This window comes from Tenrec ecaudatus, chromosome 8 (assembly GCF_050624435.1).
Source record: "Tenrec ecaudatus isolate mTenEca1 chromosome 8, mTenEca1.hap1, whole genome shotgun sequence".
Classification (NCBI taxonomy): domain Eukaryota; kingdom Metazoa; phylum Chordata; class Mammalia; order Afrosoricida; family Tenrecidae; genus Tenrec; species Tenrec ecaudatus.
In genome coordinates, this window is record NC_134537.1 from 20,648,646 (window position 1) to 20,668,276 (window position 19,631).

A 19,631-nucleotide genomic window follows, 5' to 3' on the forward strand; every position below is an offset into this window, starting at 1 on the left:
TCGTGTTTCTGGTAATCAACAATGCTTCAGATACGAGAGATGTTTTCAAATATACAATTTTTGGTTTAAATACAGCATTACATCATTAGTTTGCTTGGTGTTATGGCTAGACTATATCAGTGGCCCTGGCCAGTCACAGGACGCATAGCGTAGACGGTTGCAAATCTCTCCCTTCAGCTTTGATGGGTACAGAAGGCATGTTGAGCTTAGGTGTGGTGTAAGGTTTGGGGTTTGTGTGTGTGCTTGTCTGCACTCACCTCTTCTGAGCCTTCCAAAGCATAAATTAAAATGCTGACCATATTATTTGCTTTGTCAAAAATATTTTTTTGTAAGTATACTTTGTTTAGAAGAAATATATACAAGTATAAGGGAGTGGTGGGGGAAGGGGAATGAAAATATCATGGTTTTCTTTTCCCCAAATTTTTTGAAGCCCCATGTATAAAGCATAGATTCTTAACCTGCTCTAAAGGATCCCAGGTGGTGGTGTTGGGTAAGTGTTAGAATGTTCCCCACAATGTTGGCAGTTCAAACCCATCAGCTACTTGGGAGAAAAATGGGGCTGTGAGTCTCCATGAAGATTTGCAGTCTCAGACACCCTATGTTGAGTTACAGTGTGTCAGAATTGACTTGATGTCAGTGGGTTTGGTTTAGTTTGGCCCACAACCATCTCTTTTAGGTGAGAGTAATTTAAGCTTCTTGGGCTTTGTACAGAGGATTGGGAGAAATCCTGTCCATTAGAACACAAAAGCTGAGCATGCCAGTAGTGTCATGAGAACGATGGCGGCTCTCTGGGCAGCTGAAGGCCCCGTTAGTCTGTGAGAGTTTTCCCATAGTTTACATGCACAACGTCTGCAGCGCGGAGGCTTTGCTACTCACAGCACAGCATCGAAGGTTCTTGGGTGTGGTGTGGCGGAGCGGCCTCCACTACAGAACTGTCTAGGCCCACCCTTAAGCTCCAGGTCAGGGCCTATGCACTCCCACCAGAAAGGAAGCGATTTTACCAGAATGTCAGCATCACCCAGGGTGAAGGTGGCTTTGAGGTAAACCTGGACAACAGAAAACCGAAAGCACTCCAAGCCAAGCTCTTTACGATCCCCAGTGAGGCCTTGGCCATCACAGTGGCCATGGGATGGGACTCCTAGCAAGATACGATCAAGTTGGACCCCTTGCCCGTGACCACCTTGTGCAACACTTATGTGGACAACCCAACCCAGCGAAACAAGGACCAGCTGATCTGGAAATTCTGGACACCGACGCCATCTGCTGCAAAGTGGAGGCATCAGAGACACTAGAGGAACTTCAGAAGAGTGAATGGGACCCTATTTTCGAGTGGACAGACAGAGTGGAGATAGATGCCTCCACCAGCATCCGGGGGACCAGCGTAACAGCCAAGACTCAGGAGACTTGCCAGCCACCTGATCTTTTATGACATGTGGACCCTTCAAGGGATTGAGTTTGTGCTGGCCCAGCTCAAGTCCATGGTACTAACCTTGGGCCGTGTTGACCTGCTTCTTACAGTGGAACAGGCTGTGCACTTGGAGGAGGATTACCAGATCCAGCAGTGGGGCAGCGTTGAGCGGGCCCATGACTGTGAGCAGCAGGAGTTGTGGCCTGTGCAGCTGCCAGCACCCTCTTTGTTCATCTTGCTCTGAGAGGAGCACCATTAAACACAAGCTCTCACAAGAGTGAGGCCGGCAGTAGTCCCTTTGACAGCACAGCCCTGAGGGGACCCCGCTAGCAGAGACAACAGATTCTCCATCACTTCCTCATATTTTAGAGACTGGTGCCGCCTCCAAGACTCTGCCCTTAGTCATCCTTCAGGTCTGGCACTGAACTCCCCTGTGTTAGAAAAGGGTAGCCTGTCCCAAAGGATGGGGTGAGGAAAGGAGGAGGAGTGGAAACAGGAAACAGAAGTGAAAGTGCATTGAGGGAATGGAAATGGATGAATTGAAACAAAATGTGTAAGCTGATGATGTGCTTTATAAACCTTCACCTGATTCATAATAAGTTTGAAGAAACGAAGAGTTTCTTAAAAAAAAAAAGAATGCAAAGCTAAAAAACTCAGTTTGTAACTCAGTTTTTCTTTTTAAGAAATATTACATAATACAATTTTCATTTCACTCCCATAGTCCAGGCACAGATGTCACTACAGAGCTGGATAGTTGGATTGACAAGTTTTGCTTGGATGCTGATGTCTTTGTTTTGGTCGCAAACTCTGAATCAACGCTCATGAACACGGTGAGATTTAATGTATTGCTGTGTTTGGGTAAGAAGTGACTGTCAAGGAATGTCAGTTTTATGTTTGAAAGCGAGGGAAATATAAATCCTATTTTAAACCTTGGTTATTGGGAGTTTGTGTTCCTGTGGAACTACAGGAGTTGAATCTATCTATAAGGTGTCTTTAAGTTAGAGGGTGTCAAGTAGCGACCTACGGCTTGATTTGATGGCCTTGGCTTCTGGGGAATCTCTTGAGTTCACCGTAATAGTCCCTGATTATTTGCCGTTCTCCGAGGGAATGAATGCCAGAATTGTTAGGTTTTAATTTCAGGTCTCTTAAAGTATAAACCTCTCTTATCCCAGCAGGCAAAAGCCTTTCATGCTTTCACTTTTGTCAGTCTTTTCCAACTTTTATTATTTTTTCATCTTTTCCACCTATTTTCAAAGTTCTGGCTTTACCTGTACACGTTAAGCTGCCCTGTGCTTCCTTAACAACAGATTGTTTCCCCAGAGTGTGTAGAGCTAGACTGTCTACAGAATCTAGATATCTAGTATCCACATTTGTGTTCATCAAAACATGCAAATGACCGAGCGCTATTATAATCTGTATTGCCAACAAGGTTTCTATTTTGCTGTCTTTGTAGTGTTATACAGCCCAGTGTGTGTCACCTGGCCCACGTTATCCTGGCAACATTGACAGTCATTGTGACCTGGTGATGGGAGAAAAAATGAGTAGCTATTTAAAGCTTCGTAGCATTACTTCAATATTCTGATGTTTGAGATAAACTTCTCTCCACATTCTGATCTTGGTGCCTTCACACATGACACTCCTTGTGTCCAGTTCAGAGAGAACTGTACTTCATTCACCACGCCCTCATCTCAGGATTTTCAAGTCCCTTTCTATTACACTTCCTTCTTTCTGGTACTTTTCCTAATTTCTACTGGATGTGACGGATCTTACTGTTAGTAGACATAGAATTTTACTTATATTATTGACAGCGTGTACTTTTCTCTATTACAAGTTCGTTAATCATTGTGTCACTGATAGTGGTTTTCTTAGCCTATCAATCAAAAGGATTCAAGTAGCTCTCTGAGAACGGGGGTTCTTTATTCAGGAGTGTCTTCTATGCCTTCACATAATAAAGACATAGATAATTGGTAAATTGAATTTCAAAAAAGCTTATGCCTAGTATTTTAGTTTTCTCATCTTTCAAAAATAGAATGCTTACACAGAGTACTTTATAACCCTTTCCCAGCAGGTGTTAATCACTGTTAACTAAATGGCCAAACTTTTAGATTAAAATAAGGTTTCATTTGTAAATGGAAAATTAGCCTTTTTTTCCTACAAATACAAAGGAACAAACTTGTTTTTTATTTTGTCTTTAGGAAAAACATTTTTTTCACAAAGTAAATGAACGACTTTCCAAGCCTAATATATTTATTTTGAATAATCGTTGGGATGCTTCTGCATCAGAGCCAGAATATATGGAAGATGTAAGTTATATTTTTCTTTAACTTAAGAAATATAGTCATGTTTGTGGTTATTTGAGAAAATAGTATATGTAACAAAATAGAAAGTCATATAGTTTTCCTCTTACTATGCATAAAAGATGGTTATTGAAAACATGAAGAAGTGGGCAAGGTACTATCTCAGTATTAAGCTAGTTAGAAGGAAAATTGATTTATAAAAGTACCATCTAGGCATTTTAGAATACGAAACAGAAAAACACAAATGATGAACTGTCCAGCTCAGTTTAGCTGACAAATTTAGCACGTCTGTCTTGGCGTACAGGTCAAGAAGCAACAGCCTCAGCACCCTAGTTTCTATTCCCCTGTTAGCTCATTTTCCCTGTATTTTCTCTCCCAAGGATAATCACTTATGTGAAATTTTAATACTATAGATTGTTACATTTGGCTGAACATTTTATATAATGGAGTCACACACAGTGTCTACTTTTATGTCAGTTTCCCCTTCACCTGTATACGTGTCCCCGTTGCTCTCTGTATGCTCTACGTGTTGTAGTACATTCTTTTGCACTGCAAGTTGCTGTAGAGTGTCCCATTGTGTGAATATACCACTATTTATTCTGCTGGTGATGGACATTTGGGTCAATAACCTGTTTTGAACTATTTTGAAAAATGCTACTGTATACATTGTTGCACTTGCCTTGTGTACACATGTGTGCTTTTCTTTCGAGTTGATCAAGTGGTTTTCAATAGAGGAGGGTCAGTTTTGACTTCCATGGTATACAAGGGGACCTCAGAAAGTTAGTGGAAAAATCCCATGATCCTCTAAAAGTATTATCACACATTTTTGAGGCCTCGTCATATTTACCATCTAATGGCATGTCTGGTTATCACTACCAAGTAAGTATGCTACTAGCACTTAGTGAATCGCAATCGTGATGCTGCTAGCCATCGTAAATGCCAGGACAGCTCCCTAAGCAAACTGATAGGGCCCGGTCGGCCAGTAAGCCAACCATCAGTATCTGCTGCAAACAGAACTACTAGACGACAGCTTCCATTTTAATAGGCCCAGCCAACAGATTTCTCTTAGGTGCTTGCACCGATCAATGCTTTCATCAGCAGAGTTAATTACATCCAGTTAATTTACATCCTCACCAAAACTTGAAGTTTCATTTTGTTGTGTTCTAGAAATTATTTCTTTGGAATAATATCTAGCATATCATCAGTAGATAGTATACTTACTTTGTTCATTATGACTCAACTTTTTTCCGACTTTAATAATTGTGTGTGTTTATTGCAGAAGATTTGGAAAACAAGTATAAAAACGGAAAAAACTATCCAATCACTTATTATGCTAGTTTATTTTTTCTTTCCCCTTTTTCCCTCTAAATTGGATTTTACTCAATAAAAAGGTTTCTGTCCTATTAATAAAAAGAGTTCTGTTAGCAACTTTTTCTTTTTGATGATAACATTTTCAAATAGGGGTCTCAATCAGAAAATTAGGCAAGACCAAGACTGGCAAGAGACTGTTCTGAAGTGGTTCTTCATTACAGTTTAGTTTTATTCCCCTAAATCTTTCTGTAGAGATAGCTTATCATATCATGATGGGTAGTACTAAACCCTAACTGGTTTTTAACTCTGAACCCTCTCTAATACTTAAGTGCTAATCTTAAAAATTTGCATGATAACTTTAATCCTTCACTAATACAATTTCCCTAGCTTTTATTTTTAAGAAGCTAATGTTTGCTAAGAAAAGTGTTGCCATTTCAATTCTGATTTTCAAAGTAAAAATAGCTTCGTCGGGGAAAATTTATCAAAGTACTGATCATTCAAAGGAAATAGTAATTTCACTGGGGAAGATGAGTATGAAAGAAGTAAAAATGCTACTTATTGCCTTACTAAAAATTTTTTTAGGATTGTTAATTTGCATATGTATCACACACAACTTTTGTAGTATAATAAAATACACTCTGAAACAAAATTGGAAACTATTCCATACCACTGAGAAGTCATATTTGTTTGTGTTTTTAAAATTATTATGTAATATTTTTACATCAGAATTTTAAATGGTCATAGGTTCATGTTTTAACAGATTTTTCTCTTAGCAAGTATGCAACTTCCTTAAAATGCCTCAAATTATTGAAGCATTTGAGAACTCTTACTAACATTTAACTACAATTGGAGTTTAGTATTCAACCTGTAGTTAATTATAACTTGTGTTTGTTTAAATTACTAAGATTCTTCTCAAGCTCTGTTTTTCTTCATAGGTACGTCGGCAGCACATGGAAAGATGCCTAAACTTCTTGGTTGAGGAGCTCAAAGTTGTGGATTATTTAGAAGCAAAGAATCGGATCTTCTTTGTTTCAGCGAAGGAAGTTCTTAGTGCTAGAAAGCACAAAGCCCAGGGGATGCCGGAAGGTGGTGTGTACTCATTATGGCCGTCCCTCTTGGAAGCCTAGAACTCCACAGTGCCACAGCACCCTAGCCAGAGACGCCCGCCACATGCTAGAAGTCCTGTCTCGTTATACACGGTTGTAAAGCCTTTACCTATACTTTACAGGAGGAGCACTTGCTGAAGGATTTCAGGCACGATTACAGGAGTTTCAGAATTTTGAACAAACATTTGAGGTAGGAATTTTGAGTGTATGGGTTTATATAAAATTATGATTAGTTGGAGATTGCAATTTCATTGTTTTTATTATCTTTGTCAGTAGCTTTTGCTGTTACTCGTGTAGTTCCTCACACAGTGAATGAAGTAGAGACAGCTTGAAAATGGAGTCCATAAAGCACTGAGAATTGAGATTGTAATTTCCTTATGTAGTTAAATATAAAGAAAAACCGTTTCCCAGTGTTGCTGATCCTTTGTTACAATGAGTTAAATTCTATCCAATAGTTTTGGACAATTGCAAACATAATTGCTACTGGAATAGATATTAAAACGAACAGAAGATCATCCGTTTTTTTCATTGTACCATCCTATTTATAGCATGATTATTATCATTTGATAAAAGTTTACTAGAGTCCTAAATTGAGTTGGGACCAAATAATTCTCCCCACTTTGCTGTATGGTCTGGACATATGAATAAATAGAAAAACAATTAGTATATAGATCCAGTACACTCGGCATCTTGAAAAAACACACTGAAGCACATGAAAGGCTGATGACTGAACAGTATCAAGTGTTAGGTGCTGTTAAGTTTTAACTCAGCATCCCCATGTAGAGCGCAATGAGATACTGATGTAGTCCTGCACCAGCCTCACCATCTGTGATACAGTTGAGCCCCTAGTTCCAGCCACTTTGTGTTGCCAATCCATTTTATTGAGGTCTGTTTCACAAACTATGATATCCTTCTCTGGGACTGCTCTTTAATAAAATGTCCGAAATATTGGAACTGAAGTTTTACTTCTAAGGAGCTTGCGGCTGGACTTCCTCATGACCAGTCTCATTCTTTGCGGTCCATCATGTATTGAGTATTCTTTTCCAACAACGTAATTCAGAAACACCGATTCTTTGCTGGTCTTCGTTATTCACTGTCTAGCTTCCCTAGCAATTAAATACCACGAATTGGGTCAACTGCAGTGTAATCCCCAAAGTCACATTTTTCCCTTTTAATACTTTATGTATATTTTTAATTAAGAGATCGTTTTATTGACAGTTCTTGTTATAATCGATACATTGATTGCATCAGACATGTTTGTACATATGTTGCCTTTATTCATTTCTAGACATTTACTTTTTATTGAGCCCTTGATATCAGGTCCTCTTTCTCACCCCCACACCCCTTTGATAAACTATAAATTATATTTTCATATCTTACACTGCCCGCTGTCTCCCTTCCCCTGTGTTTTCTGTTGTTCTTCCCCTTGGAGAGGGATGTATGGTTAATGTGTTGATCATTGCGATTGGTTGCTTCCTTTTTAATAATTTCAAGAGATCTGTTGCACACATTTTCCCAACTCAATGTCTTGTGAGTGCTGCTTCCATGATTGATTTGTAAAATGAAATCCAAGTAAAATGAAATCCTTGACAACTTCAATGTTAGCTTAGGTTATCGTGATGTAGTTTATTGGTCATCCTAAGGATTTTGTTTTCTTTATGTTGAGGTCTACTCCACACTGAAGACTAGCTGCTCATCTCCATCAGTAAGTTAGTAAGCGCTTCATCATTTTGGCTTTCGGTCAAGTCAGCAAGGTTGTGTAGGGTACATAGCACAGAATGAGTCTTCCTCCAATCCTGCTTTCTTCTTGTGCTCTAGCTGCTCAGACGATTGATGTGGCATACGGATGGAGTAAATCAGTGGAAGGATGCAACTTTTAAATACACCTTCCTGGATTTTAAACTACACTGGAACTCCTTGTTCTGATTGAACAAACTGCCTGTTAGTCCATGGCCACTTCCACAGGAGTACAGTGAAGTGTTCTGGAATTCCCTTTCTTCTACAATTGTTATGAATCACACTTTCAAGTGCCTCTGGATAGTCAGTAAAACACAAGTAAATAGCTGTATAATCTTCTCTGTTTATAGCCACATCTGACATCGGCAATGATATCCCTGTTCTGCTTAATTTGGAGACATTGAAACTTTATACTACCATTGTCTGAAAAGTTATGTTTTTAATTTTTAATTGGCATATAATTCACATGTCGTGTAATACAAAAGTTTGATCATAATGAGATGCATTCATGATCCAATTTTAGAATTTGAAGTTCTTTAGATGTTACACTTCCATACTTTTAATTTTACTTCATCACTCTGCTTAGATTCCACATCCTCTTTCCTTTCACAAGTGTAACAGAGGACTTCAGATGTGAAGCCACTGGCATTGTTCCTCTATAGATGTACTTGTAATTATTCCTCTGTAGATGTTCCTGTCCTGACTGGAGGTGTATGTGTATTTAATACACTTGTCAATTTTTTTAAAAGCAAAAATTTGCTCCCTATTCCTCATCTTTAATTTGGAGAGAGAAGATTCATTAAGCAGCCAAGAATAATTTTTTTCTTAAATATTTGAGAAGGAAAGAAAGCCACTACCAGTTTTAGTGGTAAGATCCTCCCGTGGTTCAGAGTCTGCAAGGATGTCAGCAGGTGTCCCCTCCTCTCCGGCCAGTCTGTAGGACACAGAGTCTCGGTTACTCAGAGGTCATTGTCAGCAGTTTATTTCCTCTCCCTTTCGCTTTACAAGAGAGTTGATGTTCTTGTCAATCTTTTCATCTCCGGGTAAAAAATATAGAGAGAGGATATGTTGGTTTTTTCCTTAATTTAATGAGTTTATCTATTTGTTCATGGGTGTTTAGCATTGATTACATCTGCCAAATCATACACTGTTGTTAAAAATGTTTATCTCTTTCATATTGATCTATGGCAGCAGTTCTCAACCTGTGGGTTGTGACCCCTTTGGGAGTCAAGGGACTCTTTCACAGGGGTCCCCCGATTCAGAACTGTAGCAAAAGTAGTTATGAAGTAGCCACAAAAATAATTTTTAAACGTTTGTTAGGGGATCACACAACTCATCACAATCCATACATACATCAATTGTGTAAAGCACCCTTGTACATTCATTGCCCTCATCATTTTCAAAGCATTTGCTCCTAAAAATAATTTTATGGTTGGGAGTGTCACCACAACATGAGGAACTGTATTGAAGGGTCACGGCATTAGGAAGGTTGAAAACCACTGGTCTATAGTATACCTTTAGATTTCCCAGGACATTCCCTGGAAGAGGTAAGAATGAAAGAATAAAAGATGTGCCCGTTTCCAAATGTGATGAGTAGAATCGCAGGAGGGAGGTGCCTTAGAGAACCATAGATTCCTGACTGATCCACAGACTGACTCAGAAGGCCCAAGGTGCCCGGGCCCTCAGAATCTCTGCATTGATAAGCTCGCTATGAGATGATGATAGTCAGGCACAGACTTTGGCTCGGCCATGCTAAGATGTTCATAGAGAAAACAGGAGAGTTAGGTATTGTTTTGTTTTAAAGATGAATGTTAGGTATTTTTATTGTAAAAGTTTATTTGGGAATTCAAAAATCATGAAAATCATTTGATTAGTAGTTTTATGTATATATATGGAGCATGATTCTAATCATACGTTATGGTCTGAAAATGTGTCTTAAAATTATGCTATTTCAAAACTGAGAGTCTGTTAGACATATCAGATTAATACAAGGCAATAATCAGGTGGGTAAAATCTCTGATATTATGAAGGGCCAAAGCAGGTTTTGGTGATTCTTTGGCATCTTTTTTAATAAAGTGTTTATCTACTACTTCACTACTTCAGTTTGGGTAATTTAGGAATTCTTAGCACTTGGGTGCATTTCTGAGAATTTATAACTTTTGTTTTTAGAAATTTAAAATGTAACAACAAAATTGTATTTTTAAAAAACTGTCTTTTCTATTTTACTTCTATAAAACCTTAATTGGATTTTCTAGTAGTTTAATTTCTTTGTATATTTTGCAAACATTCAGCCCATGGCTATTTTATTTATTGGCAAGTATTGCTTTTTTATTTTTACTGAATTTTTATATTTCCTGTAACAGATTCTTTGTACATTCTTTGGACTTTTAAAAATCATTTTATTGGGGCCTGATACAACTCTTAACACAATCCATTCACCAATCCATTGTGTCAAACACATCTGTACGTTTGTTGCCATCATCATTCTCAAAACCTTTACTTTCTGCTTGAGCCCTTGGTATCAGCTCCTCCTTTTCCCCCCACCCCTGCCTTCCCTCTCACGAACCCTTGATAATTTATATATTTTCTGGAATTTTTTTCCTTTTAAAGTAAAATTTCTCTCTGCCTTTTGTTTCTTAAGAAAGGACTTAAAAGCTGTGAATTTTTAGTGCAGCTTTGCAGCATAATCCATGGGTTTCTGTATTCATGGTAGTCTTTGTTTTTGCTACCCCCACCCACTCTTTCAAACCAGAACTGTTAAAAATTCAAATGTTTGCATTATTTTAATACAACTTTTGTTCACAGCCATCGCTTCCTGAACATAGCCAATCTCATCGAATCCAGCCTTTGGTTATTAACTTCTTGGTTTCACTGCATTATAATCACAGAACATGGCCTTTATAAATACTTTCTCTTTCATTAGGGCATGGATTTGTTTTTTTCCATATCATGATGAGCTCCATTTTGTGAACAGAACAACGAAATGCCAAATTCATCATCTTTATTAAACAATCGGCATTTTCTCAGGTTGATTTGATTTTTAAAAGACCTGCATGTTTACAGTATAGTCCTGTTAACAGTAAGCTTGAATGTTAAGTTATGTATAAATGATCAAGACAAAGGAATGTCATATTTTTAAAATATGCATTGAAAACTTTCAACGTGAATTTGGGAAGGCATATATTCTCAAGGCAAGTAAAAAACACAGATTTCTTAGCCCAGCTCTTTGGCTCTTAGCTGTGACTGCTTTTTCGGTTGTAGGATGGGAGAAAGGTGTCCAGTAGCTCCTTGCTCTAAAGTGTGAGTGGGTTTACTCATTGTTGTTCACTTGAAAGTCAGAGTAGTGTGTATGTTGCCTAATAACTTTTCGAAGTTTCTCTTTTTCTGTCTAGTCTAGCTCTGACACTGTGCTGTGTGCGCATTCAGACCTTCATTGCTGACGCCTAGATCTGCTTCATCGAGGAAGACAGTTTCTTTTAGCTCCCTGTCCTTTAACATGTTTATTTTCATGTTTTTGTTTTGTGGATATTAGTTTGTCTCATTTGTAAAGCACAGTTATTTCTAACCGAAGCCAACCTTTGTACTGATACGGAAACATAAGCAGATTAAACTGTATTTAGGGCAGTCCTTCACTTTCTCTCTGGTTGTGGAATGGTTCGTGTTGGGCTGTGCAAGGCCAGCAGTTTGAAACCACCAACCTTTCCTCCCTTAAATAGTTAAGGCTCGGAAGGAATCATTGAGCGGCCATTGTGCCCTATCCTGCAAGGTCACTGTGAGGCGGAATCCAGTTAGTGGCAATGTTTGGTGGGGCAGAAACCCACAGGGTGAGTTCCATTCTGCCCTATAGACTTTGCTATGAGTCGGAATTGACTCGATGGCAGGGAGTGGGAGGATGAGGCTGCCTGCTTCTATAAAGTTTTGCTCTGGTCGAAATCTACCTCCTTAATGTTAGATAGTTTGTATTGATGTTTCAAAAAAGGAAGTATCCATGAATTTAGTTTTGTTTTTGTTTAGACATGTACAGGAGTACTGTGACTTCTACGACTAAACTCTTGAGGGTTAGTGAAAATAGTGATTTAAAAATTAACCTCAATTCATTATGAGCAAAAATGAGGCTAAATAATGAATGAAGGGCTCTGAATTAGGGCGTAAGAAACGACCAAGAAGTCTTTATAAACTTGCATAATAAAGGTGTTACTCTCATGTGCCCATAGCTAAAGCAGTGACTCAATCTCAGCCCAAATACTAAAGAAAGCAGCTCAGGAGCAAAAAGTAGATGAAAACTAAGGAGTCATCTCAGGGTGAAATGAGCATATGATCAGTTTAGAGAATGGACAATTCTTGAGTTCCAGATACAGCGAATCCGGTGAAAGTCAGAGCCTGTGTAAGGCATAAACCTGTCAGAGAGAAAACGGAAATATTTTTCAGTAAAGCAAGTAATAAAAAAAAAAGGTGAGGCTGCATCTTGTCAATAGCAGACAACCTACAAGATGTGGGAAAACGAGAGAGTCCACCACGTTCTAGCTCTCGCGGCATCACTTGAGTATGTTGGACGACCTGTAGCCTGTGGATGCTTGAAATAATTAATGTCCTGGAGCATCAAGTGAATGCTTTTTAAAAGCTTGAAAGTACAGTAATTAATGTTAGGAAGTAAGTGCCACAATTTATACTAGCTAAATAGGTGTAAAGAGATTAAAGAAGATGAATTCTTGGAATCAGCCTCAGGGTTGGCACAGCCCTGACTTTTAACATTTATCCCAGGAGGGGAAAATAGTCTACTGGACTCCTCCTGTGGTTTTTGATGTTCAATGTGACTCAGCCTAGAGTTTGTAGGTTGTCCAAAGACCTGGTTAATTTATCTCAGTAAACATTTATAGTTACAGAATTTGACTTTCTAGGAAGTAAAAATGAAATGAGGGAAACTTTGATAATTTTGCTAACTTTTCATGGTTGCTAGCTATTAAAAGTATATTTACCCCCAAAAAGTATATTTACATAGCAATTGGTATATATATCTTATTTATATATAAAATTTTAAAACGTAAATGAGCCCATCACTATATTTGATATATTCTGCTATATTCTATCTAAAAACAAAAAGCGACAATGAAACACTGGATTGGTGTTTATGAAAATCTATCAGCATATTATGAGCTGTAGTTAGAGAACAGTGAAGCAATTGAGACAGTGTTGGTGAGCACACATCCTAGCCCAATAACAAGAATAAGGTTACCTTTAAAATAACTGGGCACTTTCCTGGTTTAAAAATAAAATCACTTAGGTTGTTTGCTGTTAAAGATTATTGTTCAAATTGTCCAAGTTTTGACCCACAGAAGTCCTTTTTCGTAGCCTGACAAGAATTATCACAAGGATTTAACCGTTTTAAATGTAAGAACTTATTAAGTTATCACATGTGTAAGGGAATCAAAATGGGTGAATTAAAAGTGATATAGATAAAATTAGTAACTTAATGGTGAAGTCCTCTTAAACATTGAAAACAGTATCCTGTTTTATTTGTTTGTTTATTTACTGTTGGAACCATAGTTAACAAAGGCATTGCACATTACTGTGTAGAAATACACAAAGCTGTGAACTTGCTGTGAAAACCCTTTTTACTTTTGAATTCTTATACTTTTATTTAACTTTGCTTTTTAAATTGTTTGTTTTGCATTTATTTTACATCCCTATTTCTGTTTTCGTTAAAAGTTGCAAACAGCAAGTTTTTGTGTTTAAATTCCTGAAACTGTTGGGATGGAATTACAGTAATGTGTTATGGCTTGGGCCCTCGCAGGAGTGTATCTCGCAGTCAGCAGTGAAAACAAAGTTTGAACAGCACACTATCAGAGCTAAACAGATACTAGATACCGTGAAAAACATAATGGACTCAATAAACGTGGCCGCAGCAGAGAAAAGGTATGAGTTCAGTTTGTCACAACCTACAAATGTTAGCTTGTTTTTCAGTGTGTCAGTGAGAATTTGTATGGCTAAGGCTTGTAAGTCCATACTAAAGCCAACCTGCAGGTTAACGGATGCTTCTATTTGTATATTTCTTAATGTTTGAAGTGGTATATATTTATAAATGTGCATATTTTAAAAACTTAAATGTATGAAGATATGTGTATAAATTTTCTGTAACATTTAACATCATTTACATTCTCAGGATCTCAGTATACCCATGTATGAATTATATTTTTTAAGTATTTAGTGCATTTAAAAATATCTATATATAAATTTTGTTGAGGGCTCGTACAACTCTTATCACAATCCATCCATCCATCCATTGTGTCAAGTTCATTTGTACATTTGTTCCCATCATCCTCAAAACATTTTTTCTACTTGAGCCCTTAGTATCAGCTACTCATTTTTCCCCTCCCTCCCTCATGAACCCTTGATAATTTATAAATTATTATTTTGTCATGTCTTACACGGTCCAATGTCTCCCTTCACCCACTTTTCTGTTGCCTGGGGAGGGTGTTATATGTAGGTCATTGTGATTGGTTCCACAACATTTAAAATATTTTAAAGCGGTAGAAGAACTATTTCTTCCAGCAGAATTTTATGCTCATGTTCAAAACAGTAGTTCTTATCTTTGTTATATTCAACTTACTACCCAGTCTTTCATATATCCATACATTGGTACTCTGAAATCCATTGTTGAGCCAGTTGTCATTATTTTGTGCATTGGATGGTGAACAGACAAGGTGATAACCTGCTAGCCAGAAACACAAACTGGTAAGCATGATCCTATTTGCCATATTGCGCTGTCCTTTTTAAATAAATGCTGAAATAGCCAGTACTATACTACCAATGGAAATTATAGTCGTCACAAATGTGGTAAACTTGAACCAGAAATCAAGATGTCATTGTGATAAATGATATTAAGCCTCCACTGGAACTTGTTTTAAGCCAGTTGAGAAAAAGAGAAAAAACACCCAAGAATGCGTCCAAGGTGAGGTACAATTGGGATTGAAATTTATACCATTTAGCTGGAAACCACTCTACTCACATTCTGGGTTGCTTCACTTTGGTACATTCTTGGGAATGAATTAATGTACATAAACAGGGAATGTCAGCACGTAAAATACAGGAGAGAGAACTGAATCTGGTCTCAGTCTCTTTTGCCGGGCCTCTGTTTACCCAACCACACCCATTGCCCTTCAGTCAGACTGAATGAAAGCCATACTGTGGGCCAGCTCAGAACGGTTTCCGAGATACAGTCTTTGCAGAAGCAGGCTGCCCCTCTTTAGTCCGTGGAGCCACTGGGAGATTTGCACTGTTGACTTTTCTCGGCAGCTGAGTGCTTAATCACTGCACCACTACACTAGGGCTTCTTTGCTCTCGTGTGTAGTCCCTGCTAATATATGAGAGATTGCTATTAAATTGCCCTTCAGCTTAATTGCTTTATTATAGTAAGCCCTCCCCCCCCAAATTGATCCATCAAATTGTCCTTGCTGCTATTAATTTTTAAAATACAGGGCATTAAACTAAATATGAGGATAGTTTTCATAGCTATATTATCTTGGGATCTCTTTGCTAAGTACCTTTTAAAAAGAATCTTAGGTCTTATATTCTTGTGTTATGGTACAGGAGTCACTTTCTGTAAAGCCCGCCACATAATACATCTCAGGCTGGTGGGTCCTACTCTTCTGTAACCCTCCTCAGCTCCGCACCTGTAAACGAAAGCAGCCACGCGCAAGTGCACTTGCTGGATATTGTTGTGCTTCACGAAAACTTTAATTGAAATCAGTAACTGGCTGGATTTGGCTTACAGGCTGCCATTTGTTGACACTTGTTTAAATGTTGAGACAATATTGTTTTGACTGTTCATAACTCTTGTGTTTTGAGACGTTAACTATTAATCCCTTGTGGTACTGAGATGCCAAATGGGAAGAAAATAAAGAAAATCCCTACATATCATCTATAAGGCTTTTGTAAGGAGTATTTGAATCCTTTTAGATGTTGAAATAGGATATTTCTTGTTACTGTCTTGCTAAGGGGTAATTCAGTACCTAAATGAATGAATGCCCTTGTTTAATTGCTTTGGGACATGAATGTAACCTGAATATATTAATTGCTCTAATCTAATACTGTTATAGAGTATATTCAATAGAAGAGAGGGAAGATCAAATTGACAGATTGGACTTTATTCGGAACCAGATGAATCTTTTAACACTGGATGTCAAGAAAAAAATCCGAGAGGTTACGGAGGAGGTGGCAAATAAGGTAAGGGGGAATTATTTCACTTCAGTATATGGAAATGAACATTTTTGATAATTATACAATTTTACAGTCACTGCCCCATAAAGGAGTTCTTAAATTTTGTTTTGTTTCAAAATTTGATTTTCTTTTAGTAGTTTATGGCCTTGTTTATTAATTCCTGGTCTTAATTTTTAATGTTTGCAGGTCTCATGTGCAATGACAGATGAAATTTGTCGACTTTCTGTTTTGGTTGATGAATTTTGTTCTGAGTTCCATCCTACTCCAAGCGTATTAAAAGTCTATAAGAGTGTAAGTTGAAATGCCGTTGTCAGTTATTAGTGACGGTTTACTCACCTCCCCTTTACTGTGAACACAGTGGCTTGAGCATCTTACTGTCTTCATGACTGCCGATACAAAGTTAAACCGTGAGCAGTTTGGGAGCGCTCATGTAATCAGTGCAAGCTCTCTGTGGCGCAGCGGCCTACACATCGGACCACTAACGGAAAAGACAACAGGTTTGAAAACACCAGCTCTTCACAGAAGAAGGAGGCGGCTTCCAACTCCAGTAAAGATTGACAGTCTTGGAAGCCCACGAGGACAGTTCTCTTCTGCCCTGTAGGGTCGCTATGAGTCCGAATCAACTCGATAGTTGTATGTTTGAGTGATTTTATCTTGCATTTGAAGTACACAAAAAATCATCCTTTCATGGGTGAGAGTAAGCTTACTAGTTTTTTGAAGTGTACAAAATATGTGCTGTTTTCTTTAGAAGCAATCACATGAATATTTCCCACTGTTGATAGGAGCTAAATAAGCACATAGAAGATGGCATGGGAAGAAATCTGGCTGACCGGTGCACCAACGAAGTCAACACGTCGATGTTCCAGTCCCAGCAGGAGATTATTGGTAATGTTGATGCCTGCAAGGTCATAGACAGCTTTTGTTCTCCCCTCGCCCCTTTCATTAGGAAAGAATTTGTTTCTTAGATAGTTTTATATTTATTGAGTATTTTTAGAAGGCACACCATTATTCAAACCTTTTTGTAAAATATAAGTAACCATATTTTTGTTGTTATCTAGAAAATTTGAAGCCATTACTTCCAACTGGTGTTCAGAATAAACTACACACACTAATCCCTTGTAAGAAGTTTGATCTCAGCTATGACCTAAATTGCCACAAGTTATGCTCAGATTTCCAAGAAGATATTGTATTTCGGTTTTCCTTGGGCTGGTCTTCTCTTGTCCATCGTTTCCTGGGCCCTACAAATGCTCAGAGGATGCTTCTCGGATTGTCTGAGCCTATGCTTCAGGTGTGTAGATTTGAATAGCAATTCATACTCTCTCGCTAATAAAATTAGCTTCACATAATCTTCTGGCTTAGGAGCCATGATGGTGCGGTGGGTTACTGCCTTAAGATCTGAGGTTCGACAAGTGGGGGCACGGGGGAGGACGGGACAGGGGAAGCAAAAAAGAAAAAAGATCTGAGGTTCAAACTCACCAGCTGCTCTTTGGGGAGAAAGATTCAGCTATCTGTCCTGTAATGATTTACAGCTTCGGAGACCCAAGGGAGCATTTCTAGTCTGTCATGCAGGATCACTGTGAGTCAGAATTGATTAGATGGCCCTGCGCTTTAATGACTGGGGCTCTTTAGCATTGTTTTGTATGCTTAGTAGCCATCCACATGTTTTCTCTGGCAGAATGCATATTTATGTATTGTGCCCATTTTCTAATTATTTGTCTTACTGAGTTATAGGACTGCATATCAGATAATGCAATTTAAAAAGATTCTCTTTAGTAGAGCTTGTCTTTAAGTTTTCTTTTAAAATTCTGTATTATCAAAGGGTACACAGCAAGTTAGGTTCTCATTTGATACTTATGACAAATTATTCAGTGACATTAATTCAGTTTTTCACAATATTGTCAGCATTCTCCTTAATTGTATTCTGGCTGTTCCCTTTCTCATCCTTCAGGCTTCCTGCCCCCTTCTCACCTTTGCTTCAGAGTGATTGCTTACCTTTCCGTCGTATGCTTGGCTTTCAGTGGAAATGTACCCACAGAAAATGTCTTTTATGTTGGGTTTTGTATGTCTGTTAGGTGACGTCTAGTCAGTTCTGACTTAGAGCGCTGTGTCCCAGAGTGGAGCACTGCCGGCCAGGCACCCCAGAGTCACTGTTGTCAGTCTGTGATTGCAGCCACTGTGCTTGGGCCTCTCACTGAGCAGCTCCCTCACAGGACAAAGATGAGGCTGTCTGCTCCCGTAAGATTTATAGCCTCAGAACCAGACATTGCAGTTCTCCTGCGTGTCCTCCAAGGTCACTGTCAGTCAGCACTGACTTTGATGGCAATAAATTTGAGTTTTTAAATTACAGGTAGATGCCATTGTATGTTTAAATTATTCTTTATAATATCTCTTGCTCATATCAGAAAATAATTTCAGACCTATTTTATTGTCTTAATATACTTATGGTAAACTCGTTATTTAGTATCATTTCTCACAGATTTACTGTATTTTTATACAAATAACACGAGCCTTCTTCGGTTGTTTGTACAATCATTCCCTCTGCCAATTTTCATAAACATGCTATGCTAATGTTTTTACAGCAATATTAAATAAAAATTAAGCATAATGCTATGGCAGACAAGCACAGGTGGGCATGCAGTATTTATATAAAAATATGGTACAAGTAGAAGTTTTGAAAATTTCATAAAGAGAACTTATATATAGTTATTTTAACAGTGATATTTGCTTTTCCTCAACCTACCAGCTCCCTAGATCTTTAGCTTCTACGCCGACTGCTCCTGCCAATCCAACAATGTCAGATACTGCATCGCAGGAAGAACTCATGGTTACCGTGATAACAGGACTAGCTTCTCTTACATCTAGGACATCCATGGGCATCATTGTTATTGGAGGAGTGGTAAGAAACATTGATTTATAACTAAAGTAGATGCTTTTGTAGGACTATCTGAAATAATGAAAGAGAAGTATATTTACTTCCGTTTCCTATGTCTATGGAATCACATGAAAATGTATGGGTAAATATAAATGAATTGCAGTTTCACAAGTCTAATCTTGGATTTTCAAATTATGTGTACTCTTAGGGAAGAGTCACCACCAATTGTATTTAAAACTATGCTTCCTAACATTGTTTTACTTTACAGAATATTATTTTTAATTTATAAAAGTTCCTAACAAGTTTTATGTCATAGTGCATAAAGAAATTTAATTTATACATTAGAGTAATGGGGATCTAGTTGGTGGCAAACTTGTGAGTCTTAGGAAGTTCTATCTTAAAATATAAAGATTATTTTTTTAGTAGTGAAAGCATTTCCTAAAATGCCTTTTAGAATACTCTCTGGCTTTCCTAGATCTGCAAAATAATGACTGTGAGCCAGAAGGTTGGTGGTTCAGTCCCAACCAGAGGTTCCTGGGAATACAGACCGAACGAGGTAGTCACAGCCAGAAAACCCTGTGTATCACATGCTGTACCCGTGTGAGGTCGCCAGGAGCCAGAAGCAACTTGACAGCAACTAACAAAAAACAATAGCATAATTCCCAAGTGGTTTTTTTCTTTTC

The 19,631-nt window shown here is 38.1% G+C and overlaps 1 protein-coding gene and 1 pseudogene across 4 annotated transcripts in view; both read left to right on the forward strand.

The window, feature by feature from the left end:
• The window catches only part of MFN1 (mitofusin 1), a 39,827-nt gene that overhangs the window by 13,961 nt on the left and 6,235 nt on the right, over window positions 1-19,631 (forward strand). For 3 of the 4 annotated variants that reach the window (XM_075556067.1, XM_075556068.1, XM_075556069.1), the window contains exons 6-15: window positions 2,130-2,238; window positions 3,604-3,711; window positions 5,952-6,105; window positions 6,245-6,312; window positions 13,651-13,772; window positions 15,956-16,082; window positions 16,263-16,367; window positions 16,859-16,961; window positions 17,135-17,364; window positions 18,820-18,972. In XM_075556067.1, the coding sequence (XP_075412182.1) occupies window positions 2,130-2,238; window positions 3,604-3,711; window positions 5,952-6,105; window positions 6,245-6,312; window positions 13,651-13,772; window positions 15,956-16,082; window positions 16,263-16,367; window positions 16,859-16,961; window positions 17,135-17,364; window positions 18,820-18,972 (1,279 nt within the window). The remainder of the gene's footprint in view (window positions 1-2,129; window positions 2,239-3,603; window positions 3,712-5,951; window positions 6,106-6,244; window positions 6,313-13,650; window positions 13,773-15,955; window positions 16,083-16,262; window positions 16,368-16,858; window positions 16,962-17,134; window positions 17,365-18,819; window positions 18,973-19,631) is intronic. The other variant, XM_075556070.1, reaches the window with a different exon arrangement.
• Window positions 778-1,988, forward strand: LOC142454571 (ATP synthase mitochondrial F1 complex assembly factor 2 pseudogene; annotated as a pseudogene).